The 20888-nt window shown below is 50.8% G+C and overlaps 1 protein-coding gene across 4 annotated transcripts in view; it reads right to left on the minus strand.

The window, feature by feature from the left end:
- LOC141407972 (SH3 domain and tetratricopeptide repeat-containing protein 1-like) overlaps positions 1-20888 on the minus strand; it is a 217533-nt gene that overhangs the window by 188256 nt on the left and 8389 nt on the right. Inside the window, exon 4 of one of the 4 annotated variants that reach the window (XM_074005877.1) lies at positions 11783-14445. The exons of the other annotated variants lie outside the window; for them this stretch is intronic. Within the exon in view, the coding sequence (XP_073861978.1) occupies positions 14332-14445 (114 nt within the window). The 3' untranslated portion in view covers positions 11783-14331. Of the gene's footprint in view, positions 1-11782; positions 14446-20888 lie in introns of those variants that run through there. 4 annotated transcript variants of the gene reach the window in all.

Below are 20888 nucleotides of genomic sequence, written 5' to 3' on the forward strand. Positions count from 1 at the left end.
TAAATACTTCTCTTGATTTTTGTAATATCCACCTGTCATATTTCCATTTGGTTAATAGATGTCAGAGGGCTTAAATTTTGAGTGCCTGAATTCACTGAATTTAAAACTTCTTACCTCAAATGTAATTAAACTGAATGTAGCCAACAGTATTATAAGTTTTGATTAAAATATATATAAAAGCACATATCCATGAGCATGCAGATGGGGGCAAGATATTAAACCATGGAAGTAGAATTAGTGTTCTTTGTTTTCTGAGAAGACAAATTTTTAAAAAACCAAGGGGTCTTACAACTTTTTAGTTTCCAACTTATTTACCCTAAAGTGAAAGTTTGGCAGGACAAGATTGACAGCAGCAGAAGAGTAGATCCTGGGCGAGTGTAGGCTCTGGGAGCAGCGGGGTGAGTGCTGGAAGGAGCTGGCTGGAGGCAGAGCAGGGAGGTGCTCAGGCAGGTCAGGATGGCCTCAGGGAATGCGGCTCAGTGAGTGAGAAAGGGTTCACATTTCCTGGAGAGTCCTTGTCTCTGCCCATGGAAAACCCAGACTCCTTCCAACTGGGATGTGCATCTCATGTAAAAGTTACTACTCCCAGAAAGGAAGCCAGTGGATATAGAATTTTTTTTGTATGCAGAAATTACTTTAAATTTGTTTTTAATCTTATCCTTTTCTTCCCCCATCTTAGTGTCTAGTGACTTCCTGCAGGTAACGCACACATCTTAGGAGAGCGCTGTATTTCAGTTGCTGTTGGCTCTGATGTGACTTTGTGGTGTCTGAGGTTCTGCCCAGAGCGTGGCGCGCTCTGCTGAGCGTTGCTTGTTGAAGGCCCGTATGGAAACTTTGCCTGTAAGCTCGTCGACCCCAGCAGTCTTGGTTCAGAAACCTTTGGACTTGCTGAGACTTCACAGGGCCTTCTAAACTTCTTGCGTGACCTTTTCGTTTTAGTGTTCCCTATTAATTCAGATGTTTTCCAGAAGGTAAGTAAGCTGCTGAATGCAGGGTGGGGGGTGCCCTCCATTGGCCCTGGGGAGAAGCATCGCTCTTTCTCCGGGTGGAGCTTCCCTCCCGCCATGGTGTGCTCCAAGATGGAGTAGGGTTCTTTGGCAGAAGTAACCGTCAAAGGCCCTTGTCTCAGCGGCAGGGTGGCTGTGGGTGTGGCCTCGCGGCCATATGGGCCCCTCCCTGTCAATGGCACCAAGGAGAGGAGCAGGGGGAGGCCTGGGATCTGTGCTTCCGAGACTGCGTCGTCTGTTTGTAACTAGACATGCAGAGAAAGTGTTGGAGATAAGCAGGAGACAGTGTCTGTCCCTATTGAGCTCAGGCGTGCTGTCTGAATCGGCCCCCTTCCAGGCTCGCTGTGCCAGCTGAGCGCCCAGGCCTGACTTCCCACCAGGGCAGAGGCCCCGTGTATGTGGAGGGGGGGAGGGTGGGGGGGAGGGTCTTGCTTTATTGCCGTATCCAACGCCACGCGGGGTCAGCGATTGAGTTCAGAAACCTCAAAAACTCAGCAGTGCAGACTTTGGACATGACCCATCCAGCCCTGGGGCTCTTTCTCTGAATTTCCTTCCATGGCATCCTCATCCCAGAGGCTCCTGTCCCCGCACGGCTGTTGGCAGCTTCACAGCTTTCTCTGCCTCCCCTCCCAGGCCCTGGTGTGGCTGGGGCAGCTGGTGGCTGTGCAGACCCCACAGCCAGTAGATCGTTGGTGCCAATGGCTTGGGTCTAGGTTACCTGAGCCAAGGACTCCAGTGCACGGCTGAGCTCACCCTGAATGGCTGGATTGGAAGGCCTTGGGCTGTAGAGAGGCAACCAGAAGATTGCGGATCAAAGGACAATCTGCAAAGGAGAAGGGGAAATGGGTGTGCTGGATGGGCAACTGGAGAAGTCTGTGCAGAGCCTGGGACCCGGTACAGATGCAGAGCTGGCATGGGGAATCCGGTGACACGGCCACCGTGGAAGTGGGCAAAGTCAAAGGCTTCAGACTGACAAGGAGGGGCTGGTCTAAAACGATCCTCCTTTTCCTTTAATCATAGCATCTGCTGGCTTACAGGGTGGGGGAATGAGATCTGTGGTGGTGGCGAGGAGAGACAGGGATTTTAATTAAACCCCTCTTTCTGGGAGAGGGGAGTAGCCGTCTCTGTAGGACGGTGAGCATTGTCATCTCAGGCAGCTCAGGCTACTGTAACGAAACACCATTGACTGAATGGCTTATGAACAACAGAAATTTGTTTCTCGTAGTTCTAGAGGCTGGAAGGTGGGATCAGGGTGCCGTATGGGTGGGTTCCGGTGTGGGCCCCTTCCTGGTTCACACACACCTTCTCTCTGGCCCTGACACAGTGGGAGGGTGACAGATTTGCTGGGCTCCTTGTCTGAGGCACAAACTCCATTCACGGGGCTGCAGCCTCGGGAACTCATCACCTCCCAAAGACCTCCTGACAGCATCGCATTGAGGGTGAGGATTTCAACCTGTGTTTTGGGGGACAGGCAGGCGGTTCATAACCGTCAGCCTCTTTGTGTATTTCTGACTCAACATTGAGTCTGCATTGGGCTGTCCAGGGGACAGAGCCTATGTGGACACTGAGCGAGGTCAGAGCTGCAAGCATGTACACATCGGGGGTAGGGGAGCTGCCAGGGCTGCAAGAACGGTGTTTCAGCATCAATCGGAGCTACTTTCCTGGCAAACGTACTCATAAGCTATCCTGGCAACTTTAGCTTTTCATGAAGAGTCGATCAGGCAGTGGGGGCAGCAGGCGGTGTTGCCAGAAATTTGGAACTGATGGGCAGCAGAGAAGGGGCAGAGGCCATGACCTTGGTGTGGTCAGAAGTGCCAGGTGTCTGCCCTCCAGGCCTCACGCCTGTGACTGCAGAGACTGAGCCGACCGGGGCTTGCCGGCCAGTGTGGCTCTCATGCAGGTGATTATCGGGGTGTGCTTTCTATGTAATGTTCCCTCAACCCCATCCCCACCCCACCAGTTTCTGTGCCTAGCAGAAATCATGCTGCTCTCCTTGATGAAGCATTGAGTTTCCTATGGAGGTGTAGGAATAGCACGATTTGGCTCACATCAAAATACTCTGCAGTGAAGCTGCACAGAAGAGGATTTTAGGCTTCCATTTGATGTTTCAGACAATGCCTGAGTGTTACAGGGCCCTCTTGCTTGTTGAAAAACACCAGATGAGAAAGGCTACTGGTTAATAAGGGAGACGTTTTACATTAGCGCAGAGAGGGTGGCTTGAGATAAATTCAGTGTAACGTAGGTGTGTTTGTAAGCCGTGAAAGGGACCATCTCTCTGCTGGCGACACATGTTGTATGGATTTTGTTCTGAAAAAGGATGACTGGCTTTCGGTAGAATCATTCCAAAATTCACCTGGAAGGCGTCCACATGGTGCCTTGTTTTCTTCTGACATTCTGGGCACCACGAGGAATTACTCTTGTCTTCAGCACTAGCAGGAGACTTTTCCTGAACACATGCTCCTCTTTGGCGTTGTGGGTGTGAGGGGGTCAGAGTGACCCTGTCTTCCTGGAGCTTTCGGACACCATGGGGACAGTGTGGCACGATGTCGGGCTCGGGTGGGATGGAGGCTTTCCCCAGAAAACAGCTGCCGATTCCAGGGCGGCCCTCGACCCCTCCTCCCTCTGTTCCTCCACGTCATGTCTGAATTAAGGTGGTTCTATCATAGCGGGGGTGTCATGTTAACTGGAGTGTGCTTTTGTTCTGGGCGGTAAATAAATTAATGGTACATTTGCCAAGGACAGCGAGATGTGATTTGATGAATCCAGTGTGGAAAAGGAGAAGGGGCTTGGCTGGGTGGGGACGTGTGTGATGGGAGCAGAAAGGAACAGCTGTACAGGCTGGTGGGATGGAGGGGCCGCGCCCGCATTTCCATGGGGTCCATCGATGTTTGTGCCACTAGACCTGAACCTCTGTCTCCACTTCTAAAACCTGCATAGTGAGGAAGCCCCTGATGGGCCTGAGTTGTTACTTCCCATGGCCATTGCTGGGAAGGGCCCCGGACGCCTCTCCTGGCTGGTGACGGCCCTGGGACTAGACACTGGCTTCGTCCTGAGCTCTGCGAGGGGCTTGGGCTCCACGCACAGCAGGTACCTGCGCATCCCTTTGGACGTGAGATGTTGGCGCTTGGCTTGGAGGCCACTGCGATCTGGGTGTGGTCAGGACTGGCTCATCCTTTGGGGAGAGAGCACCTGCCCGGGGGCCTCTCTGAGGTGCGTAGCCCTGCAGTGCCCTCACAGGATGCCCTGTCCTGCGGGGACTTCCTGCCATTCTCCTGGACCCTCAGGTGTGGGAGCCAAGTGTGGTGTGTGTGTGTCCGGGTGGGGGTGCTGAGGACAACACGTGCCTGCTCGTGCGAAGACCCGAGGCACTGCATGGGCTCGTTTCCAGGGGACCGTTGGCGTCTGGGGGCCTGTGGGTGTCTTTCCACTGGCAGGAAATAATGGGTGGCCCATGTTACCTTTTTTGTCTTTTTTTTTTTTTTTTTTTTGCCAAAAAGCCCTAATGCCAACGTTGCTGTCCCGCTGTGGGAACCACCCATCTCAGGCTCACTGGCCCTTCTGTTTCTGGGCTGTTGCAGTGTTGTGTTGGGATAACTGTGTTAACTTCGTTTGAATTTTCTTCCTGTTCCTTTGGAATAAGTGTCGATAGCTTGTGCTGCTTGTTCACCCCAGAGGCAAGGGTGTCCTTTAGGCCTGGCAGAGCACAGCGGTGCAGGGAGGTGCTGGGCCTCGGCCTCCCTTGTCCGCAGCCCTCACTGCACGTCTGCTCTTCACTCCTCGTGCACAAGGCCGGGGTCAAGGGCTGCTCACTCTGCTGTTTGAGATCCTCTGAAAAGGTGATGCTTACACTGAAGGGAGATTGTGGGTGTTCGGCTGATTTTAAATAGGAGGAAATGACGGTAACAGAATGAGCAATGCCTAGCACTTAGTCTCAGGCCTGAGAAATTGTGTTTTAGAAGCAAGGTATCCTCAATTCCGGTTTTCTTCAAATTAAATCTTTTAAAGTGTCCACAAATAACAAATAGTTAAAGCCTAAAACTATGTAACAGAGGGCCTAGAGCCCAAGCCACTGCCACCTCTGACTCCAAGACACCTCAGCAACTTGGTCCTCCTCCTCAGAGAACCCCCCTTCTGCTCCTCCCTCCACGCTCCTCTTCCTCCCCCTCCCTTTCCCTGGACAGCCCTCCCCTTCCCCCCTTCCTCGGACAGCTTTCTTCCTCCTCTTCCCCCTGCCTGTCCTTGGGCAACCTCCTTGGAACTCCGGTTGAAATTCACTGGTCTGTGGGGCCGCCCATTTGACAGACGAGCATGCTGAGGCCAAGGCACAAGTGAGTGACTCAGACCCGCGCAGAGGCTGACCCAGAGGCCGTACCAACATGTTGACACTAATGCAAGAGAATCAATGATGCTGCTTCACTGATCTCCAGGGAAAGCAGGTCGATAACAGGTTATAAACATGGGAACATTTTGGAAAAGCCGTCGTCCACCTGTCAGCTTCATCTCTCCTGCCTGGAATATGTAGGGAGAACCTGCCTTCAGCCCACCCTCATCCCGTAACAGGACAGAGGACAAGGGCAGAGACCCAAGTCCTGTCAGTGCCCTCAGGAAACCCCCGTTTCCTCCTCACGGTGGAAGTGGAAACCATCCCGCTGGATGATCTTCCCGGGGAGACCCTCCACCCTGAAAGCGAGGAATCTGGTTTGAGCGCACACACATTCTTGGTGCCATCACTTTCTGTGGCTGAACACTGCGTACGTGGCCCGTTATTCTTGCTAGTCCGGTGTTACTGGGTCCTGGGAGTTTCTGTGGGCTGATGGCAAGTGTTTACCATTGTGTTTAGAGAGAACAGAACTTTTTTGTGTCGAAATCACATGATAACCATTGCCATGTGATTCCTTGGGTTGGGTGGGGCGGGGGATGCTCAAGCTTTTTCTGAGGTCTAAGTGCTTGTTTGAGACAGTCTCACTTTGTCACCCAGGCTGGAGTGCAGTGGTGCGATCTTGACTCGCTGCAACCTTTGCCTCCTGTGTCAAGCAGTTCTCCCTGCCTCAGCCTCCCGAGTAGCTGGGATTATAGGTGTGTGCCACCACGCTTGGCTAATTACAAAAATTTCTAATACAGGAAGGGTTTTGCTGTATTGGCCAGGCTGGTCTCGAACTCCTTACCTCAAGAGATTGGCCCACCTTGGCCTCCTAAAATGCTGGGATTACAGGCTTGAGCCACTGTGCCCGGCCCAATCCTGACATCTTTTAAAGCTGCCTTCATGTACCAAAAGCCAGTCTATGTTTGAAAATCAGGCTTGTTGAAGAGCCTAGGAGGAGAGGGATATACTTCAGCTAGATAAATAACTATGCATATGTTAAAAATATGGGCCAAACTCTATCCCAAATATTAACTCTTCTGCTTTGCGTTTTATATCCATTTATGATTATTCTTTCAGTATTAAGATTTTTAAAGATTCTTTTGATAATTGTGGACAAATTACTATTAAAACTCAACTGCATTTGTAACACTTTAAAGAACTAACTAATGACATTATTTTTCTCGGAGGCATTTTGGATAGTTACATAATTGTTTATCTCTTTGCCAGAAATCTTTTTTTCCAGAGCAGAAACCTGAAAAGAAACATTCCTTTGCATTAAGTGCTATTTCACTGTGTGACAATCAAGTTTTGAATGTGAGAACAAGATCATCGTGTATTTTTGGGATAATTCTTGCTTAATAGTGATAATGCTAAGTGTTAAAATTATGGAACAATTTGTTTCTTTGAAAATTACCATTTGCCTGCTCATCAGGTGGGAGCTGATGAGAACGTGGATGTAAAAATTAAATTGTATTTAGCTTGTATAAAAGAAGTTTAAAAAAGCTTTTTTGTTTTGTGCTACTACTGAAGTTGCTTAGCTGTGGAAATGAGGTTATTGCAGGCACCTAGAATTTGATCCCCTTCACTTCCACGATGGGAAGAAATTCTCCAACAAGCACAGGAATCTGACTTTCTGATATTGAGACTCCTAGGCGTCAAGCCCCATGGAAGGGGTGGTGATTACATGAGCGTTGGCGTTGATGTGGGCATCCTCCACGCCGGACGCAGGGAGCAGGGAAGGGCAGAAAGAACAGGCCCCTCAGGAGCCATGAGAAAATAAAGTGTTGGCAGCAGTGGTGAGGGTTGGTGTCAGGGGCCAGGAAGAGGTGGCAAAGGGAGCATTTGCCTCAAGACGGCTCTGGAACCCGCGGTACCTGCAGTGAGGTCTGGTCTGCAGGGGACGTGGACGGCCACACAGCGAGGCCCACAGACAGCCTGGACTCAGCTGCCTCAGAACTCTGATGGACGTTGCAAACGGCCCCACAGGGTTGCAGTGCACATTCCTCGGACAGAAAGAAGATGCTTGGAACTGTTCCCGGCACGAAGCCAGCACCCTGTGAACAGTGGCTGCTGCTGTTGTGACTGAGTGCCATCCAACTGGGAACATTTGCTGTGCTCAGTTCACTGTCTTCAACAAGCTTGACGCATTGAACGAGGATTCAGTTGATAATGTACTCTGTAAATATGCTCTCCCGGCTAGAGTGAGCAAAGCCCAGGGAGCGGGTGGTTCTTCAGTATTAGCCAGGTGTTTGTGGTGGGGCCAGCTGTGTGGCTGCCAGAGCGAATGTGACCAGGAAGCCTCTGTCCCCCCGAGGTGGCCAGCGATCCTGTTACACGTGCCATAGGCAGAAGGTGGGCACTGCTGGGGAACTTGCTCATGTTCCTGTTTTCTGATTGGAAATTCAAGGTTTCTGAGCATCTTACATTGAATTTGTACATTGCTGAGACTGTACACCTTTCAACGCTTGTTTTTCTCTGCTTTTCAGATCTATACAGCCTGGCATTTGGCCGTGGCTTCCAGGACAGGCTGGATGCAGAGTGAAGTCCTCTCCTCACTGTCAATGTTTGCAGATGTCTTCTTGTATAAACTTCGCATTTCTTGAGACTTTCAATTAGGTTTTTACTTAACTGGACTTTTAAAATTGCCATGCACATAACTCTACCAGTTACAATCTTGAGCTAACATGGGTTTTTGGTTTTTGGTTTTACTTTGATGAATGTCTAACATTTGCGTGCTGGATGTGGGGGTGGAGGTCATTTATCCGCTTTTCATTTCCTTCTTGGTTATACTTAGTGACTTTCAGGTAAGGTGTGGAAGGCGTGGTACGGGGTGAATTGCAGGCCGCACTGTGGCGCCGTGGAGGACAGGCGCGGGCTGCAGTGGTGTGCACAGTGGATGAGAGACAAGAGGAGACTTCTATCCTCGAGGGGGAAACACAACAACCTAAAAAACTGATCATCTAGCTTACATGAGGTCCAACAAATACAGTTTGCAAAGTTGAACTTCCAAGTTAATTTAGTAATTTTTCCCCTAAGTCATTAATTTAGTAGCTTACCTTTAAATATATTTCTTTTGTCTAAAGGAAGTAATAAATTCTAAAACGAATGACTAAACATGTAATAATTTAGGCATACAGCACCTGAAGGGAAAACTGCCAGTATGCTAAAATATTGGGTACAGATGCTTACAAAATATAATGTAGCATTCTTACAATGCATGTGCTCTTAGCGTGTAACTTGGTGAGTAGCTTTGAACTATATTTGTGGGAATGTGTATCTTGAATACTTGAGGCCACCACTGCAGATGTGTGTGTGAGATGTATAAATACTGAAAGTTCTTCTCCTTTCCCTTAAATGAAAAACATTAGCTCCCTTTTATTTTTATTTTTGAAGTGGACTCTTGCTCTTGTTGCCCAGGCTGGAGTGCAATGGCACAATCTCGGCCCACAGCAATTTCTGCTTCCTGGGTTGAAGTGATTCTCCTGTCTCAGCCTCCTGAGTAGCTGGGACTACAGGCACCCGCCACCACGCCCAGCTAATTTTTGTATTTTTATTAGAGATGGAGTTTTGTCATATTGGCCAGGCTGGTCTCAAACTCCTGACTTCAGGTGATCTGCCCACCCCGACCTCCCAAAGTGCTGGGATTACAGGCGTGAGCCACTGTGCTCGGCCAGCTCCCTTCTGTAATGATTTTTTATACAGTTGTTTTTGCTTTTTGTTTTTTTGAGATGGGGTCTCACTGTGTCACCCAAGCTGGAGTGCAGTGACGCAAATCTAGGCTGACTGCAGCCTTCACCTCCTGGGCTCAGGTGATCCTCCCACCTCAGCTTCCTGAGTAGCTGGGAATAGACACATGTCAGCACACCTAGCTAATTTTTTTTTTTTTTTTGTATTTTTTTGTATTTTTAGTAGAGACAGGGTTTTGCCGTGTTTTCCAGGCTGGTCTCGAGCTCCTGGGCTCAAGCGATCTGCCCGCCTCAGCCTCCCAAACTGCTGGGATTACAGGCGTGAGCACCACATCTGGCCCATTTTTTTTTTTTCTTCCAGGATTAGAAGTCGACTTTCAGAAAACCCTTCAACCTTGCAAACTTAATTTTCCATAATAATATGCTTCTAGGATAAAAACAAGACTGAAACAAAGAAGTATGTGTGGACTGCAGTTAAAATTTTTCAACACAACATAGCTTAGGAGAGTTAACATTTACAAAGAGCAGGAGGGACCCCTTCAGTGCCTTCTAGGCATTGGGAATGGCGGTCTGTGGGTGACCTTAAGGTGTGCGGCGTCCTGAGACGTGATGGTGGTGCTCACGCTTTTACCGAGGGCCTCCTCCCAGAGTACCAGAGGCTCTTCTTCAGTTGGCCAGCCAGGCAGCAGCTGCTGGAGAAGGAACAAACAGTAAAAGACAGATGTACACGGTGTTATTGTGGCAGAGAGGTTAAAACCAGGCTCACTCTGTTCTTACAGTTTTAAAAAACTAATAATGAAGTCCTTGAATATGTATTGCATTTCAGGATTTTAAAGCGGTTATGGGTGTGTCTGTGTGTCTCTCTAGCTCCCAGGTGCTCCCTGTGAAGAGATCTCAGAGACGCCACCTTTCCTTGTTGAGGTGACAGGGCCTGGAGAGGTGTGAACCCCATGGTGAGGGGGGTGACTGAGCTGGGGGGAGGCTGGGTCAGCGGTGGGGATCCACCCCCACTCCACGTTTCTGTAGGGAATCCACAGTTCTAAGTCTTTATGATATGGGTAACATGAACCTAGAAGAGGTGTTATTTTTTAAGAAGTAAGTGCCATGCTCTTTTTTCCTCATACTTCGTGTTTAAGCAGCATTGAAGGATAAGGCACTAGTAGCATGTTGGTTTGGAAACAATCTTGTTGGTTATTTTACCTTGAATCTGATATTAAGGTTGCCTGGTAACAGAAGTTTTCCTTTAACAACATGAAACTCTGTTGAATCTGTTACCCCGTTGGCTGAGCAGTCTGAAGTCAGTGCTGTGGCAGCTGAAGAGGCCTTGGAGGAAGCCGCTGGATGGGCAGGAGGCACCCCCCTTGATTGAGGGAGAGAGGCGCAGTTTGCAGGGACCCCACGTGGCACTTGTGGCTCTCTTCTGCCCCCTGCTGGCTGGCCAAGCGGCCTCGCCACAGTGTGCTCAGTGTGAATGTTCACGCAGCAGGCCAAGGCTTTTGTTCCAGAAACACTTCAGAGAGGGCCAGCCGAGTGTGTTGAGCATGGCAAGAAAGACTTAAGTGTGTCTTAAACCTCTTGAACAAAGCAAGTTGATGTTTCAAATGCATCTCCAAGGCTAATGACTTTGCTATGGTCAATATTCAGGAGAAAATAGGGTTTGATGAAATAGAAGCACAGGAGTGGCAAGTGTGGTGTTGTGCCCCCTATGACTAAGCGATGTCCTGGCCGTTCCACACCATGGCCTCTCAGCAGCCAGCGTGCAGATACTGGGTCAATTTAAATGGGACTCCTGGAGCTGTCGGCCGTCCGGGAGAAGTACGAGGAGTTCTGTGTGCCCATGGTCATGGTTCCCGCTACTGTGTCGAGCAATGTGCCGCGTTCGGATTTCAGCATGGGGCAGGCACAGCCCTGAACACTATCACTGAGGTAAGTCCCAGTGCGCCCTGCCAGGCCGGCGCCCGCTGAGGCTAACCCGAGGGCCCCGGCCCTTTTTATCTACCAGTGCGCTGGAAACAGGCTTTTACAAATACCCTGAATGAGAGCTTCTCGTTCTTTTCTCCCCCCTGGAAAAGTAGGTTTTTAGATTGAACATTTTTGATCTCACTCCCAAAAAAGTTATATCGCCTCTTCTGTGTGGCCACCGGCCCGGACTTAGCGTGGCCAAGACCCCGGGTGTGCCCGTGAGTACCTGCAGCGCTGAGGATGGCTGGGCCGCAGTCTCCTGTGATTGCACCAGCATTAAAATCCGCTTTTTTTTTTTTTTTTAAATGTTGAGCCTAAATTTTCTTTGAGCCTCCAATTCCCATTATGAGGAGCCCCTACCTTGATGCTGAGGGTAGAAATTGAACTGAATATTTTATAATTGTAGTCATTGTCCTGAACGCACCATTGCATTTGTTGTCTCTTTGGTCTTGGCTGTTGACCTCATTTTCCCGTTTGTAAACTGGGGATGTTCAGTTACATCCAAGGCAATATTGGGGCTAGTTTAGTTTTTTTGCCAAGAGACAATAATGAAACAAACTTTTCTGTTAGTTTTTTTCTTTGTGAGACAAGGTCTTACTCTGTCACCCAGGCTTGAGTGCAGTGGTGTGATCTCGGCTCACTGCAGCCTCGACCTCCTGGGCTCAGGTGATCCTCCCACCTCAGCCTCCCGAGTACCTGGGACCACAGGCACATACCGCGATTCCGGGCTAAAAGAAATATATGCCTATCCTTAAGTTTGTGTGTCACACTTGGTGATTCAGGTGGGAATCTCAAGATCCGTACCTAACGCAGGAAGCATTTCATTTTTTTAAAACTTGATGTCTAAAATTTTTCAGAAATTCTCAAGTTTTGATTTTTCTTGTGCGACTTAGTTCTCACGAATATCTTTCAAAGTTTTTTTTTTTTTGTAAACCCTTGGCATGCAACTTATTTCTAGCGCTGGTAGTTAAAATAAGCTTTTAACATACAGCTCATATGGTTAGAAATGCTTAGCACTCGTTTCTTGCTTTTCTGAGTGTCTTAAACTTTCTTTGTGAAGGAAACCTGCCCAGGTTTTCCCGTGTTCACTGGCTTTGGGGGCAACTTTCACCTTATTTTTGGCAGTCACTAATCTCTGACATAGGCATTGCTTCAGTAATCCTGGTGACGGGCGTCACGGCTTTGCTGCTGTGGGTCCAGCCCGGCTCTGGGCTGACCTTCATGCTGGGAACGTGAACATGAGTGTCTGTTTCACAGAGGGGATTCCAGCATGGCTTTTACTGCTCTTTCACCAGCTTTAGCTGGATTTTTGGGTCTGTGAAAGTTGGGTGTGCAATGGGAGGGATTGAAGCTTCTTTTTTCCCTAATCGTTACCTAATTGGCACTTGCCCAGAGGGAATGGGTGGAGAATTTGAGAGCAGTCACTGCAGTTAGCTGAGCATCTGAAGATGTGGGACAAAGCTGGTGTTGATCTCCCTGTGACTTTTTATTTTCAAGTTTCCACACAAAGCATAGATGCTTGTGGTATGTGATGTACACTTTCATTCAGGAAGAAAATCTCTCTTTAATTCCAGCGTCCTCTGCAATAATTAACTTTTTTTGTTTTTTTTTTTTTTTTTTTAGATTGTAAATATGTAACAAACGTGTAGGGTCAAAATTTGAAAACCAAAACACGTGAGGCAAACACCCCACAAATGGTCAGTTCCACCCGCTTTGAGGGACTGTGTGATTTATTATGCGATTGTTTTAAATTCAGTTTTTCATTCATTAGAGTTTCTGAAAGCTAGGTTAAAAAATTTTGTTTTCTTTTTTTCTTTTTTTTTTTGGAGACAGGGTGTCACTCTGTTTCCCAGGCTGGAGTGCAGTGGTGAAATCATGATTCACTGCAGCCTCGACCTCCCAGGCTTAGGCGATCCTCCCACCTCAGCCTCCTGAGTAGCTGGGACTATACGTGCATGCCACCATGCGTGGCTAATTTTTTGTATTTCTACAGAGATGAGGTCTCCCTGTGTTGTCATGGCTGGTCTCAAACTTCTGGGCTCAAGCAATCCCCCTGTCTTGGCCTCTCAAAGCACGGGGGTTACAGGGATGAGCCACTGTCGGACCTTAAGTTAACTGATTACAATAGAGAAAGAACTGGAGCGTGTAGTTAGTTGAGCCTCCCGTTGGCCAGGCACAGCCACCTTAGTGTGTATGTGTGTCCTCATTGCCCTTCTGATCCTGAGCTCCGAGGAATGAGGCTGTCTTGGGAGTGCTGTGGTTCTAGTCTCGTGATGGGTGAGTGACACCGGCTGAGCTGATCGAGGCCACCCTGGCAAATGCTGCAGCTGCTCAGGAGTCTTGGCAGGGACGAGAAAGCCACCGAGGATCCCTCTGTGGACCCCTGAAGGGAGAGGGACCGAGATGTGGACATGGCAGCTGTTTTCTCCAGAGCCCTGTTTACTGACGGCCAAACAGGGTGAATCCTGAGAAGGTTTGAATTTGGGTCTGAACTGGGCTCGTCTGGCCGTAGAACAGGAGCTGGTGGCGAACTCGAAAAATGAGGGCATGAGGCGACTTGACGTGGGTGACTCCAGGTCACTCCAGCCACTGTCCTGAAGCCGTCAGAGGCTGAGGACGTGTGGGAGTGAGCGTCTCTTCCCTGTCTGGCCACACCCTCTGTGACCCATGACTCCTGGCCTGGCCCTGGGCAGCATTTATGTTTGCGGTCTGTGGATGGCTACAGTTGTTCAGTCAATTTGGTGATTCTCATGGCGTGATTGTGCCCCAGGGGATGTTTGCACCGTCCAGGGAGGTTTCTGGTTAGAACTGGGAGAAGGGATGCTCCCAGCACCTGGGACTGGAGACAAGGGACGCTGCGGAAAGTTCCTCCAAGCACAGGGCAAGCTCCATAGTAGGCGTCTGGCTCAGGACCTGGCTGTGTTGCACTTCAGAAGCCCTGGGCGGATCTAATGTGCTGAAGTCATCATCTGCTTTGGACACGTGTGTCCTCATCCTCATCCTCACTGATGATTTGCTTCTTGCCAGCATTGATGCTTAGCTGACACCACAGCCCCTCAGAATCTATGCGGTGCTGGGGAGTGGGTCTTCCGGGCAGAACGGAATGAATGAAATACCTCAGAGCAGGTGTTACACATTCTCAGGATATGGCTGCAGGGAGTTTCCGTTGGACTCCTTTCATTCCTTAGCGCTGGCTGGTGCATTACTCTGTCCTGTAAGCTTGATCAGGTCACATCAGAAACACAGTAGGTGGGTGCCATGCTGCTGTCAGGTGTCGCGAAGGTGGCGGTGACCACAGCCTTGTAATTCCTTGTCATAGTGGCCCCACCACAGACCCAGGGGCCCGGCTGTGTTTGGTCTTGAGAGTTTTGTGCTTTTCTGGGCAGGGTCTCCCCTGTCTTGAATCTTCCCTCCCCTTTTTTGGAGACTGAGGAAGGAAAAAGAGCGATAGGGAAGAGGGGAGCGAGGATTTGCAGCAATGTGGCCATTCCCACAGATTTCAATGTGGAGTTAAGGAGCTGAGACCCCCCCACCTGCCCTCTTGTCTGCCTCAGGCCCCTCCTGGCCCCGGGTCACCCACACCCTCTGGCTTCCAGCCAGAGCTTCTTGGAGAAGCAGCCAGCTCCCCGCAGCCAGTCTTGGTCAGTCCTGAGCTAGGGTATTCCACAGTAAAGGAGTGACATCACCTCTCTGAAAAGCATAAGAGCAGCCCCCCACATGGTGGTGCTGAGGGGGCCACATCCTGGGCACCAGGCCAGCGAGTATCCCCAGATGAGTGTTTCTGGCTGGGAAGCAGGCTGGCATTTGGATTGAAGTCCTGCAAAGACTGCCATGGCCAGAGCCTGTACAGAGCAGCCCAAGAGCTGGGCATGTGCTGAGCCTGGGTGGACGTGGAGGCCATGCCATGGGGCACGGGGGTCCCTGTTCACAGCTCACCTCGTGGTCACCCAGCACTGACGCACCCACCTTACCCTCCTACCCACCACGCTGTGAACTCACCTGCCACGGATCTCCACTCACTGTCCGAAGCCCTTAGCCCACACGGGCTCCTGGCCTTGGGATGCTTTGGGCTGCACCAGGGCTGCAGAGCCTGGGTCACTCAGTGTCCAACTCTCCCGGGGACATGTGGGCCCCACCCTGTGTCCCAAAGGTAGCATTTCTGCAGCAGATGTGGGGATATTCACAGTAAGAGGGACACATCCAAGTCCATAAATAGTTGGTTTTGCCACCAAGTGGATGACAAAACACCTTGCTGTGTGGGGCTGCTTGGACGTGGGAACAGTAGGCGTGTGGACCTGTCCTACTGTTACCTTGGTTAACACCCTGAGGTGGAGTCTGAAAAACCCCGGGGCACACGGGCTTGAGAACGGCTCCCAGTTCTGACACCAGAGCCCATTTCCCAGTGGAACCCCAGAGCAGCAACTCAGGTTCTTGCTCGCGTGTGTGGCTTTGTGTGCGGCTTCCCGAGGGCAGAAATGGCAGCCTCCCGCCAGAGAGCAGAGATGCGGCCAGGGGCTGAGTGTGGCCCACCGGTAATCCAGCTGCCTGCCTCCTTCCCTGCCTGTGCGTGGAGGCCGCCTCTGCACGATGACGGCGGTCACTTGGTGTGGTCCTTACAGCTGTGGGCCCCATCCCACTCATCCTTGCCTGCCTGCAGAAAGCTACAGGACTGGCTTTGCCTTTAAACGTCCTGACCGCCCTGGCCTCCCTTACCCACAATGAGATGCCGAGAGCTGAGCTGTCCCGCTTGTGACTAACTCGCCACTGCCTGCAACCTGCTCTGCTGCTTGCCTCACACCCACCCTGCTGTGCTGCCTGCAGGCCTCCCCTTTCACAAGGACCTGGGCTGTGCCCAGGCAGCCTCCTGTGTTGCTGAGGCCTGTCCTGCTCCCACACAGCCTCCAGAGCTTCCCTGGGCCCCTTGACCCGCATGAATGGGCTTCCCCTGGTGACTCAGGCCCCTCCTGTCGCTTCCTGGACCTCAGTGCAGGCCCTGGGGCTGGCAGGTGAGCACCCGGCACCCCCGCTAACGGCTTGGCCCCGCTGCTTCAGGCTTACAAGAGCGCGTGCGACATGGCCAAGGTAGGAAGCCACCATCAGGAGCTTTGCATCCCCCGTTTGTGGTGCCAGCCACGATTAGCAACAATGTCCCGGGCACAGAAATAAGCCTGGGCGCGGACACTGGCCTGAATGCTGTTGTCCAGGTAAGAGAACCCCGTTTCCTCCCATTGCTTTCTTTCCCTTATTTTAGCAACTTGTTTCTTCTGTGCTAAGAATGAGCCAGATTTATTATTACTCTTTCCCCCCAACCCTTTGCTAGCTTGGCTTTATGTCGGTCACACTGGCCAGAACGGGGTAAATTTTAACTTCTCTGCCTTAGGGAGAGCCTATCTTTATTGATTGAAAGCGAGATGATATATCCAGTCCTTGGGGTCCTGTTTCTATGCCACCTAGACTAGGGGAGCGTAAGCACCATTTCTCTGGAGCCGGCCTCTCCTGCCTGCATTGACTAGCGAGGCTGCAGGGCCAGCTGTGGGATCCTGCAGGAAGGGGTTTGAGTGCCTGGTACCTACGAGCTCTGGGACAGAGCCGGGCCCACTGGGGGCCGCTGCCTGGAACCATAGCCTTCCTGGTGAGATGAGAGGTTCTTTAGAGAGCTGAAATCATGCCCTCCTTGGCAGGCAGCTTCACCAACATGTGCTGTGGGGGGAGTGGATTCTGCCGGTCATGGGCGTGGTGCTGACACCCGCATGGTGGCCCCTCCAGTCCCTGATAAGCTGACCCACCTCTATGGTCAGGTAGTTCCACAGGCCTTTGCTGCAGAGAGGGTCCTCACTCAGCTGCAGACGGGATGGTGGCCACTTTGGCACGTGGGGTCACGTCAGTGGCTTGGCCGCCTGGCGCTTCCTGGAGAGCAGCCGCTGGCCTTTACCTTAGATGTTCACATCCAGAAGGGCTCCAGAGTTTGCGGTGAAAACTCCCAGCCCTGTTGAAGACTCCTTAGTTCAGCTTGGCACAGAACCTCAGAAAACAGTAGTTCTGCTCCGGGTTCTTCCTTCAGAACTGAGTTCCAGTGCAGGGAAGGGAGCAGAGGGGCCGTGAGGTCAGCTGAAGCCTCGTGTGCCTCCCACTTGAGCTGAGGGCCATCTCTCTCCTGGGCTTTTCCCTGTTGCGTTCCCTAGTGCTATGCTGGCCTTGCCGAGGCTGGCCCCAGCTCGTTTCCTGGACTTCCTTGGGCCCCGCGCTTGACTCCTGTTCGTTGAATGCCATTAGGGTCCGGTCATCGCTGGCTTCACTCTCCTTCAGCACCTTGTAGATGTCCACATGTGCTTCCACCCTCGCACCCCGCACGTGGTGCAGCATTACCCCGGCCAGCCAATTTTTTGTCAGACACTGTTTATCAGGCCATCATAGGAGATTCCATAGAAAGGCCACAGGTCGAAGAGGCTATTACTCCCAAACATGCAGGGGCCGTGGCTCTACACCCCTCCTGTGATATTGTTAATATCCTAGGGAAGAGAGGATGATACTACACCCAATATCGCAGGGGGTGTACCCCCACCCAGTGATACTGTTCTTAATGTACTCCACCCCCCACCACCAGGGATATTGTTCTTAATATCCAGGGGAAGACAGGATAACATTATGCCCAATATTGCAGGGCAGTGTACACACCCTCTGTGATGTTGTTCCTCCTATCCAAAGGTAGAGACGATGATATTACTGGCCATATCACAGGGAGTGTACACCCTTCTGTGATATTGTTTTTGATATTCAGTGGGGGAGAGGATAACATTAATCCCAATATCACAGGTGTACAGATGCCTGTGATGTAGTTCCTACTGTACAGGAGAAAGAGAAGAATATTGCTCTCAGTATCGCAGGGGGTGTAACCACACTGCCCCCCGAATATTGTTCCTAATATGCAGCGGGGTGGAGGCTGATAGTACTCCCAATATCCCAGAAGGTATACACACACCTGTGATAGAGTTCCTAATATCCAGCGGGAAAGAGGCTGATTTTACTTTCGATACTGCAGTGGGTGTACACCGCCCCCAACCCTGGGGTATCGTTCCTAATATCCAGGCGGGAAGGAGATGACACGGCTGACAATATCGAAGGGGGTGGACAATTCTTCTGTGATATGGTTCCTCTTATCCAGGGGGTGAGTGGACGATATTACTCCCAATAAAGTAGGAACCTTACAGCCACCCTGGGATTTTGTCCTTAATATCCACAGGGGAGAGGTGATATTACTACCAATATTGCAAGGGGTGTACACCCCTCCTGTGATACTGTTTCTTATATCCAGGAAAGGAGAAGATGGCGTTACTACCAATATTGAAGAGGTTTACAACCCCCATGGGATATTGTTCTAAAGATACAGGTTGAAAGAGGTTGAGATTCCATACAATATAACAAGGGGTGTACACCCCGCCTGTGATATGAATCGTAAAACCTAGAAGAGAGAATGACATTGCTTCCAAAAACACGGTGTGTACACCCAACCTGTGATATTGTTCCTGTCATCTAAAAGAGATGATGATGCTACTCCCACTACCAGAGAAGGTACACAACCCCCTGTGATATTGTTCTTCATAACTCGTGGGCGAGAGCATATTACTTCCAGTATGACAGTGGCTTGACAGCCAGTCTGTGACATTGGTTCTGCACACCAACTCCGTGCCCCTCGTTTCCCATGCGTTCTCTCCTCACTATTGGAACCTCGGGGGAGGCTTTGTCTTTGGTTATAGATGAAGAGATGAAGGGTCTGAGAGGTTAAGTAAGTTACTGGAAAGGGGTCCCGATCCAGACCCCAAGAGAGGGTTTTTGGATCTCACAGAAGAAAGAATTTGGGGCAAGTTCATAAAGTGAAAGCAAGTTTATTAGGAAAGAAAAGAATTAAAAGAATGGCTACTCTGGCTGGGCGCAGTGGCCGACTCCTGTAATCCCGTAACTTTGGGATGCCGAGGCAGGTGGATCATCTGAGGTGAGAACTTCGAGACCAGCCTGGTCCAACATGGCAAAACCCTGTCTCCACTAAAATACAAAAGATTAGCTGGGTGTGGTGGCAGGTGCCTGTAGTCCCAGCTACTAGGAAGACTGAGGCAGGAGAATCGCTTGAACCCTGGAGGCGGAGGTTGTAGTGAGCCAAGACCACGCCACTGTATTCCAGTCTGGGCAACAGAGACGAGACTCCATCTCAAAAAAAAAAAAAAAAAAAAAAAAAAGAATGGCTGCTCCATAGGCAGAGTGGCCCCAAAGGCTGCTGGTTGCCCATTTTCATGGTTATTTCTTGATCATACGCTAAACAAGGGTTGGACTATTCATGAGTGTTCCAGGAAAGGGGTGGGCAATTCCCAGAACTGAGAGTTTGTCCTCCCTTTTGAGACCATGTAGGGTAACCTCCAGATGTTGCTATGGCATCTGTAAACTGTCATGGCGCTGGTGGGAATGTCTTTTAGCAGCTCATGCATTATAATTAACACATAATGAGCTGTGAGGACAATCAGAGGTCACTCTCGTGGTCATCTTGGGTTTGGTGGGCTTTGGCCGGCTTCTGTACTGCAACCTGCTTTATCAGCAAGGTCTTTATGACCTGTATCTTGTGCCGACCTCCTATATCATCCTGTGACTAAGAATGCCTAGCCTCCTGGAAATGCGGCCCAGCAGGTCTCAGCCTCCCTTTACCCAGCCCCCATTCAAGATGGAGTTGCTCTGGTTCACGTGCCTCTGACAAGTTGGCCTGGGTTGAATGTTCTCTAGTGTGTGGTTGTTGGAGCTGTTCCTAGGAGTAAGAAGTATTGTCAGTAGGAAATAGGCCTCTATTAGCCCTGGGGCTGGCACTCTGCCCCAGTAGGTCGGCCTCATGTTAGTGGTGACCAAACTGGGGTTCAGAGAAATCAACTCCCTCACCCCGCACCCCCAGACTGTGAGTGGTGGGCTGGGGTTTGAATGTGGGGCTTGAAGACCCATCATCTCCTCTGGTCCCCCAGTCTCTGCTGCCCAAGAGGAACAGGATCCCAGGATCCAGGCCCCTCATGGCACCAGCCAGGGTGGGTGGAGATGGGGAGGAACAGTTCCAAAGTCCCCCGGACTCTGTTGTTGCTGAGAGCAACGCGGACCTGCGGACCCCACCCTGAGAAGAATGGCTGTAGGCCCAGCGGGCAGGAGGTCTGTGTCCTCAGTAAACGTGACGGCGCTTCCCGCTGCTCCAGCCAGGCCGAGCCGTCTTCATGTTTCCAATCAGGCGGCCTCCAATTCCCAAGCTCAACCCACAGAGACAGCGATCTGGGGTCAACATGAGGTTTGTCAGCAGCTCTGACCCGCTGCTTCCCGCCAGCCCCGCGGCCGGCTCTGGAAAGCTCTCTGCTGCCCTCTGGTGGGGAGGCTCGGGGCAGGGCTCTGGCTGCAAGCATGGGGCTCCCCTGTGGCGCTCCCAGAACCTCCAGGCTCTGTCACCTCTGCTGGGTGGAAAACCAACCCAGGACTGAAGCAGCAGATGGGTGCCTGATTCCTTCTCAGAGCTCTGCCCACTGGCAAGTCTCTCCGGGCCTCAGTTTCCCCTTCCATTAAACGAGGGGCTTGGGGGATACCAAGGAGGGGTAACGGCTTAGTGAGGATGGGAGGTTTCTTCTGGGGAGATGAAAACATTTTGAAACTAGATGGCGGGAGTGGTTGCACAGGACTGTGAATGCACAAATGCCACCACATGATTTGCGTTGAAATAGTTAATCACATGCGATGTGAATGTCACCTCATTTAAAGAGTTTAAAAGAGGGGCCTGGTCATTTAAAGTGTTTAAAAGAGGGGCCTGGGAGAGTGCAGTGGATGTGAGAATCACGTGGGACACCCACAGTCTCTGAACCT

This window comes from Macaca fascicularis, chromosome 11 (genome assembly GCF_037993035.2).
Source record: "Macaca fascicularis isolate 582-1 chromosome 11, T2T-MFA8v1.1".
Lineage (NCBI taxonomy): Eukaryota > Metazoa > Chordata > Mammalia > Primates > Cercopithecidae > Macaca > Macaca fascicularis.